The following is a 17,980-nucleotide window of genomic DNA, read 5'->3' on the forward strand; positions in this document are numbered from 1 at the left end:
GTGTGGACACTGAGAGACACACATTCACAGTGTAGACACTGAGAGACACACATTCACAGTGTGGACACTGAGAGAAACACATTCAGTGTGGACACTGAAACACATTCAGTGTGGACACTGAGAGACACACATTCACAGTGTGGACACTGAGAGAAACACATTCACAGTGTGGACACATTCACAGTGTGGACACTGAGAGACACACATTCACAGTGTGGACACTGAGAGAAACACTTTCACAGTGTGGACACTGAAAGACACACATTCACAGTGTGGACACTGAAAGACACACATTCACAGTGTGGACACTGAGAGACCCAACCACTTGAATTTCGGATCGGGGAAATGAGACCTAAGAAGTGAAACCAGAGAAGAAACCCGTAGATGCAGAATATTTTTTAAAGGTGATGAGAATTGGGGTCTATGGACTTCACTGGAAGCTCGCTCTCTCTCTCTCTCTCTCTCTCTCTCTCTCTCTCTCTCTCTCTCTCTCTCTCTCTCTCTCTCTCTCTCTCTCTGCGGGAACGAAGTGCAAATTAGGATGGCGAGATGGCAAGCACACTTCAGGTTCCCCGTAAAAGGAAATATTACCTTTTTAAGCCAATGCTAATATTTATATAAATGTGATTGTTTTACTTCGGAAGCAACCCAGCTTAGTGTACAAAAAGGTGAGACTGGTTTATTTGTAATGCTCTAGTTTTAAGTAGCTTGTAGTGACTGGATCGCCTTTGCAAAGATTATACACCTCATTACACTATGGCGATGTGGAATTTCTATCTGGACAAAATGTAATTTATAGCATTTTCATAATGAGGTACAGAGATCGACTTTTCTTTTTATCACTAACACAAACGCAATTGTTTAAATAGTGCATTTGCAAAAATATATATATATATATATATAATATAGATATATATAATATATTATATATATATATATATATATGTGTGTGTGTGTGTGTGTGTGTGTGTGTGTGTGTGTATATATATATATATATATATATATATATATATATATATATATATATATATATATATATACGATTTAAGTTATGACCACGTATAGACATACTCTTAACGATTAAATAAAGTGCCAAGTAAATAAATAGCAGTTTTAGTTTCTGGTAGCCTGACAATTCGTATAGATATAGGCTGTAATGATCGGAATGAAAATGGTTTTACAAATCAATATGCTGTTTAATTGCATCTAGAATGAGGCTAGTTACATGTATGATACTCTCATTGATTCACATGCAACGGCATTCATTGTTGCGCGTACATTGATAGTAAATCATGTTGCATTTTTTTGAATGACAAATGTGGTAGACCGTAGCCTACTGTGACACCTAATGTGGATTGAATTGCTTTTCTTTCTGTATACTGGCACATTATTGATTGGTATAAAACATACGCTTGAGAGCTGTGTGACCTCCACTGATATCGAGAATTGCAATGGGAGTAATTAGCCTATGTGGGAATTTGGGGTTTAGTATTTTATTTTTATTTTTTGTGACATGTCATTAGTAGAATATTTGTAATATTGTGCATAGAGTTTAATCATAATCATAGATTTAAAAAAAAAATCGAATAAAACAAAACAAAACAAATTATTTAAATGATATTTAAAGTGACATTTATTTATTTTCATTATTTACATCAATACAACCACTCAATTGAATTAGAAGAACAGATTTTGCAAAGAAACCTATTTGTAATGCCCCCCTGTGGCGCTTTATATGCTGAACTTTGTATGGCACTTATAAAGATTGTGTTTTAATTTAAGCTAATTGCAAGGAGTGCCTAGAGTTATGTGTTTTTAAAAAAGTAATTAATATATAAAGTATTAGATGAAAAAAGCTTATATATTTCACCTGATAAGTAGGTCAAAAACAGAAATTAATTTTATTCATAGATACAAGTGATCTCATTTTTAGTTTTTGATCAAATTTATAGTAACAAGCGATTCACAGAACCTTTTTTGTACTTGTTTCGATTAATATTAAGATATTTCAGATAATTTGTTTTAGATCAGAATTATTATAGATGCATTGCAAGATTTAAAAGCATCCAATTAAAGACTTCCTGAACTGGCTATCAATAAAAGAGTTGTCAAGTATATTCTTAAGGGTGTTTTTGTCAGTTGTACTAACAGTAAAAATTAAAAAAAATAAATAAATAAATAAATAAAAAATTCCCTGTAATTTTGCCAAACAAGTCCAGTGTTTATAACAGGAAAAGTAGATACATTAAATGTATTTCCATTTTCTTTGATTTTCTTTCTTACATAATAAGCCCTTGATGACTATTTATAGCATTATGCAGTAGTTAAGACTTAAGCAGCTCTGCCCTACATACCACTGGTATCAAAACCCATGAAGTAATTCAACCTGTCATTTAGTTGTCCCACAATATTGGTAATTGTTTTTATTAGTTTTGCATTTATTTTGGAAAAATCCTTAATGCTTCATTTGACAATATTTGTCAATCTAAAATAAATCAATCATGTACTACAGTCTGTCAAATTCAAATTAAAACCTGTGTATCTCATTAATGCGTATTGTTTCACATGTAGGAAAATGGACATCTCCCCCTCCAAAAAACAGTCTGCTCCAAAAAAGAGAGTTAAAATTCACCCCAACACAGTTACTGTGAAGTACAGCTCCCACTACCCCCAGCCTGGAGATGGGGCGTATGATGACTCACCCTCTTCAGAAGACCATGAGCTTTTTGTAGATGAAACCCCAGGCAAGAAATTGCTGAGTGGTGGCAAAGGACAAGCAAGAACTTTCTTTGGCACAATGGATGCGCGCTCCAAGCCCCCAGAGGAACAGAAAGACAATGGAGTCAGTCATCAGCTGCAGAGCTTTGCTAATTCCTCAATATTCACCTCCAAGATGACTTGGGCTGCCCTTTTTGGAGCTGCTATGGCCCACGGATGCGTTGCGCTGATCACTAGACTAGCAGCAGACCGCTCCAAAGTTCCATCCTTGGAACTGCTCTTCATTCGCTCTGTGATCCAAGTGCTGTCCATCATTGTAGTCTATTACTACCAGGAGCCTCCTTTTGGCCCTAGGGGATACAGGCTACGTCTCTTTTTCTATGGAGTGTGCAATGTCATATCTATCACTTGCGCCTACACGTCCTTCGCGATCGTGCCTCCTAGCAATGGGACTATAATGTGGAGGGCGACCACCACTGTTTTCAGTGCCGTCCTAGCTTTCCTCCTCATCGATGAAAGACTGGCTTACACAGACATTGTGACGGTGGTGAGCAGTGTCTTTGGGCTTTGTTTGGTCATGATCCCCAACATTGTGGACGAAGACAACTCCTTGCTTGGGTTTTGGAAGGAAGCCTTTGGGTACAGCATGACCGTGATGGCAGGGTTAACCGCTGCCCTGTCCATGATCATTTACAGAGCCATCAAGGAGAAGGTTAGCATGTGGACTGCCCTTTTCACCTTTGGCTGGACTGGTACAGTCTGGGGCGCATCCACTATGTTCATTCTTCAAGAACCAATCATACCCTTGGATGGCGAAACCTGGGGCTATCTCATTGGCATCTGCATATGCTCCACTGTAGCATTCCTAGGAGTTTATTATGCTTTAAATAAGTTTCACCCAGCACTGGTCAGCACAGTCCAGCATTTGGAAATCGTGGTGGCTATGATCCTCCAGCTTTTAGTGTTACGTATGATCCCTTCTGTTTACGATGTAATTGGTGGTTCTATAATTATTTTCAGTGTCTTTCTTCTTGCAGGTTATAAGCTTTATTGGGTGGGGCGGGGAAGGAGGCAAGATTATGAAGAGATCCTAGACTCCCCTATTAAGTGAGAGCAACCGTATGGTGTACAGTGTTCCCTAATGTGCAATTTAACAGTCTTATGAATGTCTGAATCAAGATATAGTTATTTTGTATTGTGCCATTGAAAGTGCCAACTGTGTAATGTCTTTGATAACTCTCATATGTGAAATAAAATGGTCAGCAAATTTCTCCTTGATTTCCTTTGGATGTGATGCTATTATGCTATCCTAATATCTAGATAAAATCTGAATATTATTAACTGGGTTAAAAGGTCAATGGATATTTTTTTCCATGCTATCTATGCTGAAATAACATATAGGACATGTATTTCTAATACTGTACAGCTACCAATCCACATGTATAGTATAAAGTCTGCCAGATTTTGAGTGGCATTTCTCAAATGTATTTTAATTATTTATTCATTTAAACAGGAGATTCACCCATTGAGACCAATGCCTCATTTACAAGGGGATCCTGGAAAACAATAAAAAACTAGAGTTGCCAGCAACTTCACAGCTTCCAGGACCAGTACCAGTAACAGTACCAGTATCAAACACTTTAGCAAATAGTGCAGAATGCCAGTAACAGCACCAGTACCAATACAAAACAATTACAGAGTGCAAACAACAGAATAAAAACATGTGTGATTCAAACGTACTCACTGGCATACAGAAATCAAAGAATAGAATAAATAAGACTATGTGGCAGAGCAGAGCTCTGTCCTTTATAGATTGGCAGGGATGGGGTTAAATTCCCCTACCTGCCCGGGTTTATTGTGTTCAGGTGGCTGGGATTGATTGGAGTAATTAACGATCAATCAGGAGGCTGCAGCGTCCCATTAGGAAGAGGAGGGAGCTGAGGAAGCAAGCAGATGGTTGTGCTTGCTGTTTTTGGTTTGCTGTTTTCTGGTTTTTGAACTTTCTGATCCAGTGAAGGCATTGCCCAGCCTGGAAACCTTTATTTTTGTAAGTTTTGCTTTGTGTTTGGTAGCTGTGTTTAAATACCTTTGTTTTGGCCCTTGTGCCCTTTTATTTTGTGCTTATTTATAATAAAAGTATTATTTTTTTGAACTGCAGTCTGTCTCTGGGCCTCTGTCCATTCGTTAGCCTGTCACACTTGGTGTCAGAGTGGGATATAGCGCCTCCAGGAGGCTCAAAACAGTATTGCAGGTTTTTTTTTGAACTTTTGGGATCATTTTTTTTATTTATTTTTTTAAAATTAAAAAACAAAAACAATGGGAAAGAAAACCAGAAAGTAGCAACAGAAACCGCAACAGCAGGAAAAGGTCAGGGATGACAGCTGGAAATTTTTTTTGAAGAGCCTCGCGGCGGAGTTGTGCCCCAGCTGTGGGGCGTATGGACACACTGTGGCTATCTGCCCCACGCAGTATGAGGGGGAGGAGCCAAATCTGCCACCCCGAGAGCCAGATAGGGAGGAGCTGACGTCCCGAGAGCCATAGAAGGAGAATCTGCCGTCCCGAGAGCCAGAGAGGGAGGAGCCGCCGTCCTGAGAGCCAGAGAGAGAGGAGCCGCCGTCCTGAGAGCCAGAGAGGGAGGAACCACTGCCCCGAGAGCACAGAGGGGAGGAGCTGCCACTCCCAGAGCCCAGAGGGGAGGAGCTGCCTCTCCCAAAGCCCAGAGGGGAGGATCCACCACTCCCAGAGCCCAGAGGGGAGGAGCCATGGACCAGGGAGCCAGAAGGGGAGAAGGCTGATGCTCCACAGCTGCCTCTACCTGTGTTGCTGAGAGGAGTCCAGAGGAGGCGCACCCGATCGTTACGGCAGGTACCAGCCCTGCCTCTGAGGCCATTAGAATGGCCACAGCCCCCACTACTGGTGGTGGAGGGGCTGCAGCATTGCCACAGGAGGAGCTGGAGCTGCAGCTACCGGAGTGGCACCAGTCCTTGTCTGCTGTTCCCGAGAGTCGCATGGTCCCACCTGCTGTTCCAGAGGGAGCCGGGTCACCGTCCCCACTTCCACCACCAGAGGGAGCGCCACCGCCGGGAGCTGGGCCACTGTCGCCACCAGAGGGAGCCAGAGGCTGTCCCCGCCTCCGCCACCAGAGGGAGCCGGGCCACCATTCCTGCCTCCGCCACTGGAGGGTCCGACGCTGCCAGAGGGTCCGACGCTGCTAGGGAAACCCACACCGTCTAAGGAGGCTACGCCCACACTGTCCAGGGGTGCTGCCTGCCCGCCAGCGCTGCATCTGCTGGAGGGTCCAGGTCCACTGACAGCGGCTTGGGGGCTCTGACATCAACCCCGCCCACCACCGCCCACCGAAACAGCCCACCCAAGGGACATAATGGGACTCTTAGGGGGAGGGGTTGGGTTTAAAAAAAGGGGGGGGGGGGGAGTTGGCCGATTGCGGCCTGCGTACTTTGTATGTGGGGTGAGGTGTGTGGCAGAGCAGAACTCTGCCCTTTATAGATTGGCAGGGATGGGGTTAAATTCCCCTACCTTCCTGGGTTTATTGTGTGCAGGTGGCTTGGGTTGATTGGAGTAATTAACTATCAATCAGCAACCAGCCACCTGACATAAAAGGAGGCCTCAGCTGCCTATTAGGGAGAAGAGGTAGCTGTGGAAGCAAGCAGATGGTTGTGTTTGTTGTTTTTGGTTTGCTGTTTTGTGTTTTTTTAATTTTCTGATTTTCTGATCCAGTGAAGGCATCACCCAGCCTGGAAACCTTTATTTTTTTAAGTTTTGCTTTGTGTTTGGTAGCTGTGTTTAAATACCTTTGTTTTGGCCCTTGTGCCCTTTTATTTTGTGCTTATTTATAATAAAAGTATTATTTTTTTGATCTGCAGTCTGTCGCTGGGCCTCTGTCCATTCGCCAGCGTGTCACAGATCCAGTAATGTGGTGCGTAGATCAGGCAAATCCAGTGCATAGTAGGAGGGGTAGGTCAAGAGGTTTTGCATTGGTAGACAAGCCATTGAGAGTATTATAGTACAGTACATTTAAGATATCAAACTATGAAATGTGTTTTTTAAACTGTGTGACCACAGGACTGACACTGCAATTATTCCACAGCTCAGGTGAGATTGAATGCAAACAGGGATTTCAAGGGTATCAATGGGCAGTAAATGTCCCACCCTGGTTGATTGTCACTGGTAAGGCAGCACTGCTCATTTGATTTGGCTTACTTAATAAAACCATTAGCAGATATATAAAAAGGGAGCAGATATATACAGTATATTCTGAGATACCAAGATAAATAGTGTGGAAGTGGTCACAATGGGGTAAAACTGACAACAGAAAAGCCCCACAAACCACTGTCATCACAATTTACCATTGTCACCACAGGGGGGCATTCTTGTTCTTGAAAGCAAATGCATGTACAGTGTGTTTAAGAAACCGGCTTCACCGATCTGTTAAGGGCACATGCAACACTAGTGGGGTTTTTCCCTTCTCAGTCAGTCTTGTAGTGCCTGTTCAGACACTGTTTTTGCAGGAATGCTTAGTAAACATGGCAAATCATCATCTGAGCAGGGACAATATTTTTCGTAATATAGAATCATACACATATAACTGGTCCTTGGCTGGAGAGATTGATCAATGGATTAAAGACTGAGATTATTACATCGGATTCATTGACAGATGCAGAAACCTGTCTTTTATTAATCACAGCATTTAGCAGCATTGTTCTCAATCAGTGCCTAATATAAAATAATAGATCGAAATGTTCAAAGTCATGATCATTTCATCTTGATTTAGCAGTGCTATATGGACTCTCTTATATATAAAAACTAAATGCATAGTCCACTTATTAAGAAAGGTAGGGCCAGATTTCCAAAGCACTTACACAAGTCTGTATACTATACAGAAACCCCACGTGAATGTTGAAACAGGAGTATAATTATAGTATTAAAGTACCCTAACTCACCCTTTATAGACTGCACAAAGCTGAAGAACAATTGTTTTTTAGTAGTATACTGTATATCTATTTACAGGGTAGAAATAGCACAAGCACCGAATCAATCTATTTTAACTAGAGTAAAAAAAAAAATGAGACGGGAACTAACCCTTTGATGGTAAACTGTAAGTGATACATGGTGTCTTCTGTGCAGAACTGCTGATAAAAGGACTCCGTCTCTGCTAATAAAGTACCAATAATGACACCTCAGGGATTTCTTCCGCTTGTTTAGTAAAGCTGCAACGTGAACGCGTAGTAAAACCATGGTAAAGTATTGGCAAGCGTGGTAAATTTTAAGGTAAAGGTGTAGTAAGATGCAAAACTATAGTGCAAAATTACTATGGTAAACTTCTGTAAGGGAAGTCTACTTTTATGCAAATCTGATAACCGGTTTAAAAATACTAAAAATATTGAATGATTTGAAATGTTTGCACTCCAAAGGAATGCTGTAGGGAAAAAGGCACAGTTACCACAATCGTGTTCTTAAATTCGAATTTGCAAAACCTGTTTATCGAATTTATTTCTTTAGTGATTCATTTAAAGACGAAGCCAATATGTAGATGTGCAATTGTAAAGGTGTAACCTGAGACTGTAGGAACGGAGTAACATCGTTTGAGGTTTTTTTTTTCTCTATCATGTTTGAAAATAAATTATTTGAGCTGTAAAAAAACAAAAAAAAAAAACCTGTGCTCTTGTTTCCAACCCAAATGACGGAGGGCATCACTGCATGCTGTCTCGATAAGAAAAGCCAAGGATAAGGGTGGGCATATTCCCTCAGTCCCTTAGGGTGGTCCCACCAAGCCAAGCATGGTGGGCAATGAGGCTGAGCTGTGGTGCAGAAAGGCACCTTTCACGAGCACCAAAGTCCGTTGCAAAAGTAAATGTTGCAAGAAACATTCTCCAGTGAAATAATCATTACCAATGGTGTGTACCGTATGTCTTATTAACAAGTTGTGTTACATTCTTCGGTGGTGGTTACACACGAGTGCATTGTCTCTTTAAAGTCTCTTTTTTTTTCTAACGTGTTGATTAGAAATAGGGGAAACAGACATTTTAATGCACGTGTGCATCTACAAGAACAGGAAACAGATTGCGTCCTGCAGACAGCATGACCATTCCTGAGAGTTACATCACTACAGAACTGTAACACAGGCCCTCTGTGTTACACAGGAAGAACATCACCTCTCCTGCCTGTCAAAGGAATGTATCGAGAAACTGGAGGGCATACTTGATGCACAAAATCTCGTAATCAACCACCACTTGATTTTGGTGATAATGATGATGACTGTAGTTTGTGGTTTGTGTCATTCAGAAATCCCTATTTCATTTCTGTAACTTTGCTGTTCTGAATAAGTAGTCTTTGGAAATGCATTTGAAAGAAGCTATTAAAACATGTGATGATTACTACAATTTAAACAACACCAGTCCAATGGACTTTGACAGTTCACTGAACTGTAGCACCCTGCATGTAAATGTAGTGCACATCATATACAATGGCACATTGTTGCCTTTGCTCCAGAGCAAATATTGTATTCCATTTTTATTTAAGAACCTTTTAATGCTTTAAACGTGGAAATAAATACATACTACAACATGCAAGGCATGTAGTTGGCACACATTTTCTTTCTAGCTTTATGACCATCAAATGGTTAATGTTTTAAAACTAAAATTGACTTTTATGTTTATAGTATTTATTTATGAGTGCCAGGCATTCCATGTAATTATTCATTAGGCAGTCTATATAATAAAACACTGATAAGTAAACTTGGTGTGCTCAACCAAGCACTCTTTCATGCACACTGTTTCTTACTGGAGCAAAGGTATTAATATTTTAACTGAAGTTTCATTCCATAGAATAAATAAATTAGAGACCATTTATAGCAGATACAGTGCCTATAGAAAGTCTACACCCCCCTTTCAAAATGTTCCCCTTATGTTGCCTTATAGCCTGGAATTTTTTTTATTTAGCTACACATCCTACCCCACAACTTCCAAGTGAAAAAATAATCTAGAAATTAATTAAAAATAAAAACTGAAATAACCTGTGGATAAGTGTCTAACTCCCTTGTAATAGCAATCCTAAATTTGCTCAGGTGTAACCAATCATCTTCAAAATCACACACCAAGTTAAATGGCCTCTGCCTGTGTTAAATAATAGTGATTCACATGATTTCAGGATAAATTCAGCAGTTCCTGTAGGTTCCCTCTGCTGGGTAGTGCATTTCAAAGCAAAGACTCAACCATCAGCACCAAGGCGCTTTCAAAAGGACTCTGGGACAAAGTTGTCGAAAGGCACAAATCAGGGGATGGGAAGTTTGGGAAGTATCAAAGGCCTTGAATATCCCTTGTAGCACGGTCAAGACGATTATTAAGGAGTGGAAGGTATGGCACCACAAAGACCCTGCCTAGATCAGGCCAGCCATCCAAACTGGATGACCGAGCAAAGAGACTGATCAGAGAGGCTACCAAGAGGCCAATGGCAACTTTATAAGAGCTACAGGCTTTTATGGCTATGACTGGTCAAAGTATGCATGTGATAACAATAACCCAAGCACTCCACAAATCTGGCCTGTATGGTAGGGTGGCAAGAAGGAAGTCATTACTTAAGAAAGCCCACCTTGAATCCTGTTTGAAGTATGCAAAAAAACACTCAGGAGATTCAGTAGCCATGTGGCAATGAGTTTTGTGGTCTGACGTATGTATCAACCAGATGTCCAATCTTTAAATAGCAATAATAATGTAGCGTGCATGGGGGTAGGCAGCAGCAGGGCTGGTAGGTGACCTAATCTTTTGTACGGCGCTATGATTTAGTGGAGAGGTCCCGAGTTCGCGCCCACCCTCTGCTTGTGTGTGATTGCCTCGCCCTGTGTGATGCGCCTGCCTATGTTGACCTAATTTGCTATAATAATAATAATAATAATAATAATAATAATAATAACAACAACCTAACAAAACATCTTTGCGTGAATTTCCCAAAGGTACAGCTAAACTACTTTAACAGGTCTGTAACCTTAGAAGTAGCTAATGCCTAGTTTTGTGCACGTGGATTCTCTCACATTTTACTCACAATAAATGTTAATGAATAAGAAATCCATCCCATGTCTATAAATCCATGAACAGTCAACAGTTAGTTTTCAAGACAATATGTAGGTTTAAATCACTGAAGTGTGTGTTAAACTATACAGTATATATGCATGCAAGGTGCTCGGGTGTATTTGACTGACGTGGTACTTACCAAACGAAACAAGCATTATTTTGAGGAAACGACCAATTGGCGTACGAGAGGGCAGGACTTTGGAAGCAAGTTAGATTGTAGAGAAAATTGCCAGGAGTTAGCTCACACAGCGGGACGAGCTGTTTGAAGAAAATTGTTTCGCTGCAACCAGCATTCTGTCATTTTTCAAACGCTTGAGAATATTTGCTTTTCAATATTTCAAGGACGGTAACGCCTTTCGACCTAGGTACTAAGGTAGGAAAGCAACCAACATGGTTTTCTTTGTGTTTATTTTGCCTTAGATAATAAAATGGACTGTGGAATGTGAGAAACGCGACTCCATGAAATTGACAACACTGCTACTAGAGATTGAAACTTGTTAAAGTTAACGTTCTATGTATTTTTGCATTTTAAAACGAGTATTCATATCCAGAATACAGTCCAGCATATTGCGTTTCATAATGAATAATACCACTTTTTTCTGTTTAGCGGTATTTTTGCAATGGGGTTTGGCATGGTCTCGTTTCTTCCAATATTGTGCCATGAGGTTTGGTAATGATGTAGTTAGTGTACAGTAGTTCATTAACGTTAGGTTGGAGGATTTTCAAAAACTATGGAATAGAACTACTGTGTGCATGTCTTTGTTAAGCGGTAAACCATCGAAAATGCTGTGAGGTCAGAACAAAGCTCCCATTCAAAAGCACTCTTTGCGATTACTATACCATATATATATATATATATATATATATATATATATATATATATATATACATGTGTGTGTGTGTGTGTGTGTGTGTGTGTGTGTGTGTGTGTGTGTGTGTGTGAACACACCTATGGAACGTCGAGAGCTGGAGATCAAACACAATTGCTCAGACTGTGGGTAAAATACAGTCGTGCTTTTTCCATTTTTCTGTTTGTCCCTGTGGAATGTTAGCAGCAGAAGCTACTCCCTGGAATGACTAAACACAAACTGATTCTCTCCAACACACACAAGGTTTTTTCAGGGAGCTTAATCACACCAGTGCCAAACACACAGGCAGGCAGGCAGTCACACACAGAAAGTATAGTTACTTGGATTTGCACTGTAAAAAAACAGACCACCACCACTAAAGTGTCATTGGTAGGTTTGAAAAAGACTGGCAAAATGTTACTGTACTGGAAAAGAAAATATCACCGTACAGTAAAGTTTATGTATTAACTAATTTAGCAGCCTACATAGACTGAAAGCTGAATACAGAGCATGTAGTCCAGATTTAAAAAAAGGGAAGTGCTGTGCTGTAGGCTCTGATTGCCTGAGGTAGGAAACTGGTGGTGCTATAAGGTGGTGAGTAGATTGCAGCACAACTTTGTTTTCTATTTGAGTTTGCTCAAGGCACATTTGTATTTCCTAGTCTGTTCAGTGGTTATGACCTCTGTTCATCATTTTTAACCCTTGGTATTGCAGAACCGTACTATTCAACCATACTAAATGCATTTTCTAATACACTGTATATATGTTCTTAAGACCAAGTATTGTTTAAATAGCGATTTGATGCTTAAGGATACCCAGCTGCTAAAACTGATGCCTGTCTTAAGTCACAGACACACACTGAGTTTGCTCTTCCTCCTCTACTGTATGTGTGGCATAGCTGACAATTTGGTCATCACCATGCACACAGCCACAGGGAAAACCACTTTACAGAGCTGACACTGCATAGTACTGATTGATTCACATCCCTTTATGGTCCTGCATGGGCTGCGTGTTTTTCCACTCGCTATGACATTGTGAAATGTACTTTTATGGCATGCCAGCCAGCTTGCCATCTGTGGAAGTATCAGAGAATGACCCAGCAGCTTCGGTCAAGAAGCTGAAAGCAGAGTGCAGTGCACAGGAATCTAGTATTCTATATCAAGACCTTCCAGGACTGTTTTAGATGTATTGCAGTTTAATATGCAGAGTCTTTGGATAGAGATGTTCATGGGGTCTTGGAGAAGAAACTCCAGTCACTAAACTGCTTAAGTTAACCATTGTAATTTTGCTAGGCCATGTAATGAGTGTGGTAACTTGTGATAGGCTTCAGTCTCCCACTGCTCATTCAAAGATTTTGTGTTTAAAGTGAAGACTTGGCAAAGTAACGTGGGTGTAGGGAGGGGGGCATTCTGAGTTTGAGAGTGTGAGCTACCTTAATGTAGGATGTGAAAGTGGGGGGGGGGGGGGTTCACTTGTCGGGTATGAAAGCCTCCAGTTGATTTTCTTCATTTTGTCTCTGCACTTTTGCTCTTACACATCCCTTTTTCAGCAGCTTCAAACCAGTGCTTTTGCTAGTGTGTCCTTTAAGGTTGAAATTGATCTCCATCTCTGATTTGACTGCTTTAAAAGCATACCTCTGCAGAAGCTTTTTCTTGGTGCCCAAGTTGAGGACATAACAGGGCAGCTGGAGCAGGTACCTGCCCAGTTGAGGTAGCTGAGTGGTGCAGATGCCGAAGAAGCTGCCACAATCTGTTGTAATGTAAACCATACCAAACATGACCGCTGAGTGGGAAGCACAATTTGACAGACGGTTCAGCTAATGTTAACTTCCAGGTGTAATCAAAAGGAAGAAGAAAAAATATATATATGCTGAAGCAATTTCCTATTTTGATGATCAATAATCATGAATATCTTATCAGGCCTATTATATGGGGTCAGGGGGTTAGTTCAGTGATCTGTAACTATCTTAAGGGTTATTCTCTCATTTGAGTGGAAACATTTGACCCAGGCAGCTTAAACATTAACCTTAACTATTTAATTGCACGTGCACTAAGCAGGCCCTAAATTATACAATGTGTCCTTATAAATTGAGTAAGGACAAATAATAACACTGTGTAACAATTTTTTTTTTTTTGTTCCTGGGTAGTAAGTGTTATTTCCTAATTGCTTATGCCTCAAAAGTATAGAAAATGGCTATTATTCCCCACAAACTTTGCTTTTGTGACCAGGACAGGCAAATTTCAAAATATCACTATTTCCAATGAGAAAATGGGCAAATGTGTGTGTCTTCGTTCACATAGTCAGAAAAAAACAACATATGAATCCAAATTAACATGTATTTATACTAAAGTAATACAAAAATGACTACAAAAGATTTAGAAGTGAGTAGTTTTTCGAGATTTACGATTATACTGTAAATTTTAGTAAGTTTTTGTAAGTTTGTGGGGAATAATAGCCATTTTCTATACTTTTGAGGCATAAGCAATTAGGAAATAACTTACTAGCCAGGAACAAAAATTGTGTTACATAGTGTAATCAGTATCCTAATTCTTTTTAAAATAATCTTTAATCTTAATAATCTTAATCTTAAACTACACACTAAACCAGAAGATTTTGGCTTTGTACCTGTGTTAAACCTCTTAATAAACCTGTTAGAAGCAGAAATGGTGTAAAAATATCGGATTGGCAAGCAATTGTTTAACTGCAAAGTAGCAACCGCCATTCTTTTTGTGACTTAACACCTCTGCTCCATGGTATTCGACCCAGTCAGCCCATTCTGGGTGAGTCCAGTCTCTTGGCATGCCATTGTGTTGTGAATAAAAGCAGCATTTATAGCTCTGAGCACCAGCGTTCCCTCGAAGGCTAAAACGCGCACATTTTTCGCAGTAACTTTGCAACAACCTTTGCACTTCGTTTACTAACTTTCGCAAGTTGTTATCATAAATGTCAACCTCAGTCAGGACTCCAGCCTCTTGAGGTAAACCTATTATTTTGAAACCATTCTTACAAAGCATTGACATAAGCATATTTGTGTATGTCTTGCAGCTCATTCCCCTCTGTAAAAGTGCATATCACTTTAGTGCAGAACTCGCTGGCGCACCAGCGAATCTACTGGTACAGGGTGGGCGAAACAGGTGTCTGGCGATTCTACCTCTATAGAGTGTGCTGCTCATGAACTTTACAGTTTTTAACTTGTCGTGTAATTGAATACTAAAATCAATGAAGCACAATCTTCCTGCATTAGAAGTGTAAATACTCTGGTAAACATAAATAATAATCACAGCGCTCACACTTTGACGGTTTGTGTTTTGTTTCCCTTTTAAAAAAACGACCATTTCAGAAATCATCTTAAGCGTTTTGAAACTAGTAAAAACGTAATCAGCACATTAGTCAAAAACACACATTTAAGTGTATAGGAATTGAAGAAGACATACCATGTCCATTATTTCGTTCTTTTTTTTTTTTTTTTTGCGAGTTTATTCATCATGTGACTTCACTTCAGGTCTCTGCTGAAACTCAACATGGCGGCTGCTCCAATGAAGAAAAAAAAGCAATGTTTCAGAAAGACAGAGCTAAAGGAAACCTGAATATCTGTATGAGGATGGTGCGATTGTGTTCTTAAAGCTCTGCTGTAATTCTCGTGATTATGTACAAGTCAGTACCATTAAATATCATAATGCCAGTCGTAAACACGTAGAGAATAAGAAAACAAATAAGACGGCAACAATGGCAAAGCACTGCATTCTATGCTGAAAAAGTAAGACCTAAGGTAGAGCTTTCCCAAAGTAAGCTAAATTAATTGCGTGTCATTAATACATCAGTGAACCTGTTTTTAGAGCAATGAGTCAGACACCACGCCTTTAACAGTGTTTCATATTTTATCCTGATTATTATTGTAATGCCAGTGAAATGCTAAACTTAATTTGTGCAGTACTGTACATAGGATTACTCTCGCATGACATTGCTGGACTGTTACTAAACCGTTTCATTTTTTTTTATTGTTATTGTAATGCCAGCAATAAGATAAACAGGTCTTTTCAAAACAACTTAATTTGTAGACTGAACTACAGTGTCAGTGGAAGACTGTAAATATGATTCTCACAACTATGTTGGACATTTGTTTTTCTGAACTGTTGTCATATAATTCTTAGGTTTTCTTGCTTGTTTTAATGCTAGCAATGAGCCAAGTGATGTCGATAAACATTATGACAGGTTTGAAGTGTTTTCATGTGCTTTACTTACTATTACAGCAACAAGAATCTGATTGGGAATAAAATAAGTTATCGGAATATTTATTACATTTACTTATTTTAACTGTCAACATTATATTTATTAATGTCATATTTCATTATTAATATGTTGATAAAAAGTGGGAACAAATGGAATTGGCCATGTTTTGAAAAATGGAATTTGGTATTCCCAAGAATGGAACAATTAGTAGCCCTAAAGATGGTTACAATTGAAGGCAGTGCAGATGCCAGTGTTTTATGCAGTTGTATAAAACAATTTTATGCAGGCCACCAGTTAAGCATGCAGTCTATACCTATGATAACAACCGACAGGGCTGCATAGGATCAGAGGATGATTCAAAATCGGAGACAGAGCCACAATAAATGTTTTGTTTAAATTTCAAGTAAGTTGTAAAATTGTTGAGATACTTGTGTTGGAATATTGTTTCAAAATTATATAATGCAACAAAAATATATTGAAAGGGTTAATATGTGGCTGAAGGCTTCTCGCTAATTTACCCTTTCTCAGTCTAAACGGCAAGTTTCTCAATATCTAAAAAGCTTAGAGGGAACGCTGCTGACTAGATTAAAGGTTATGAGTTTATCAACAGTTGGTACTTTATTTTACACCTTATATAACACCTTACTGGAAACTTTCAGCTGTTACTACAGTACAGATCTTTGAAACTACTGTTTTTAAATTTAAAATAAATAAATGGGAGACAAATGTACCCTACATTTCTGTAACATTGTGTCTGGTCAGTTATACTTGTTGGAAATTCAATAATAGCTACCTTGCTTCCAAAGTAATAGCAATGTCGATGTCATTTAAAATCTGCATTTATCTGACTTTCTGTAAAACAGGGAATATTTTAAGATCAGGCTTCTCTTCGTTCTTGCAGGGAGTTTGTTGTGCTTAACCTTTTTGCTGAACTTCTACAGTACCTGCAACTTAATTAAGCCAGTAGCTAAAATGTGGTCTTCATAAACCTACAAAGTAAATTTGCTTAGGTGTGTGTTCATTTCTGAAAATAAACGTAACCCTAATCTTCAATACACTTTTTTACCCTAAACCTTTAACTAATTCCTAACCTTAGTCACTGTCACAATGCTAATTTGCTATTCAGGCCCCTAGCAGGATGATTGAAATATTATTCTCTATAACACATGTTATTCAAAGTGTGGATTCCTGGAACATGTAGTACTGAACTGCCTGACCAACAACCTGCAACACTTATACGTCACTTCACTTTCAGTCACTCTGTTCTATACTGTCTAGGCTGTCGGAACTCTCTTTACCTTCACTTTCCACTTGCCTGCAGACAAGACCTTTGTGGTCTTTATTCAGCTGATCCTATTTAAAGGTATCTAAAACAAAAAAAACCCTTTTTAAATGTTTAATCTTAAACCTGAAAAGCACAGATACACATGACTTTCATTATATGATGCCTTCCTGACATCTTGGTGCGTAGTCTGACAGGGGGGCAGAGATAACAGCTAGATAATGACTAAAATGTTTATTTTGAAGAAACAACAGATTACCAAAGTTACAAAAGATGAAACATCTCGAGGTTTGTTGCATGTTTTCCTTTTGTTCAGAGATAAAGCAGCTTGATGGATTAGGTGTTTTGCTTTCTGGCACCTAATCACTGCTTGTGTTCTGTCTTCTATTTACACCAGTGATCAAACTTCAGCCAGAACAAGCACAGGACGTGAATAGGAAGGAAGCTGAAGTGATTTAAAAAAAAAAAAAAATAAATAAAAATAACAAAGAGAAATAACAGAAAGGGACAGAGATGTGTCTATGTTAAAGTAATGAATACTTTTTTTGCCAGCCTTTATCACTTTAAATAGTTGATTTGATTAGAAAAGAGATTCTCTTATTGGTGTAGTTAACGTGTTCCATAACATCCTGTGAAGTTTACTAGAAATGCCTCCGTATTGCAGCGGTATATTTTTAAACATACTGCTGATTACTCTTTTTACATTTTTAATCTCACATCCATGAATCCACTTATTTCTCAACGTTTAAGCTGGAGTATTTGCCAGGAGTTTGCCAAAAAAATCTTTTGAGGATCGCAGTGTATCCAGATCACTC

General features: G+C 39.3%; 2 protein-coding genes across 5 annotated transcripts in view; both read left to right on the forward strand.

Moving 5' to 3' along the window:
- Positions 1-227: 227 nt before the first annotated feature.
- On the forward strand, positions 228-4,643 carry LOC121323394 (solute carrier family 35 member G2-like). 3 transcript variants are annotated; one of them, XM_041264435.1, is made up of 2 exons: positions 228-404; positions 2,572-4,643. In XM_041264435.1, exon 2 carries the CDS (start codon positions 2,576-2,578, stop codon positions 3,827-3,829), a length of 1,254 nt encoding a protein of 417 aa, XP_041120369.1. In that variant the 5' UTR covers positions 228-404; positions 2,572-2,575; the 3' UTR covers positions 3,830-4,643. The 3 variants fall into 3 exon arrangements, with proteins under 3 accessions (XP_041120369.1, XP_041120368.1, XP_041120367.1); XM_041264434.1 differs by lacking the exon at positions 228-404 and adding an exon at positions 500-668; XM_041264433.1 differs by lacking the exon at positions 228-404 and adding an exon at positions 675-814.
- Positions 4,644-11,048: 6,405 nt separating this feature from the next.
- The window catches only part of LOC121323219 (cytoplasmic protein NCK1-like), a 55,089-nt gene continuing 48,157 nt past the window's right edge, over positions 11,049-17,980 (forward strand). For both annotated transcript variants that reach the window (XM_041264136.1, XM_041264135.1), the window contains exon 1: positions 11,049-11,178. The gene's annotated coding sequence lies outside the window, so the exon portion shown is untranslated. The remainder of the gene's footprint in view (positions 11,179-17,980) is intronic.

This window comes from Polyodon spathula, chromosome 11 (genome assembly GCF_017654505.1).
Source record: "Polyodon spathula isolate WHYD16114869_AA chromosome 11, ASM1765450v1, whole genome shotgun sequence".
In the NCBI taxonomy this organism is placed as follows: domain Eukaryota; kingdom Metazoa; phylum Chordata; class Actinopteri; order Acipenseriformes; family Polyodontidae; genus Polyodon; species Polyodon spathula.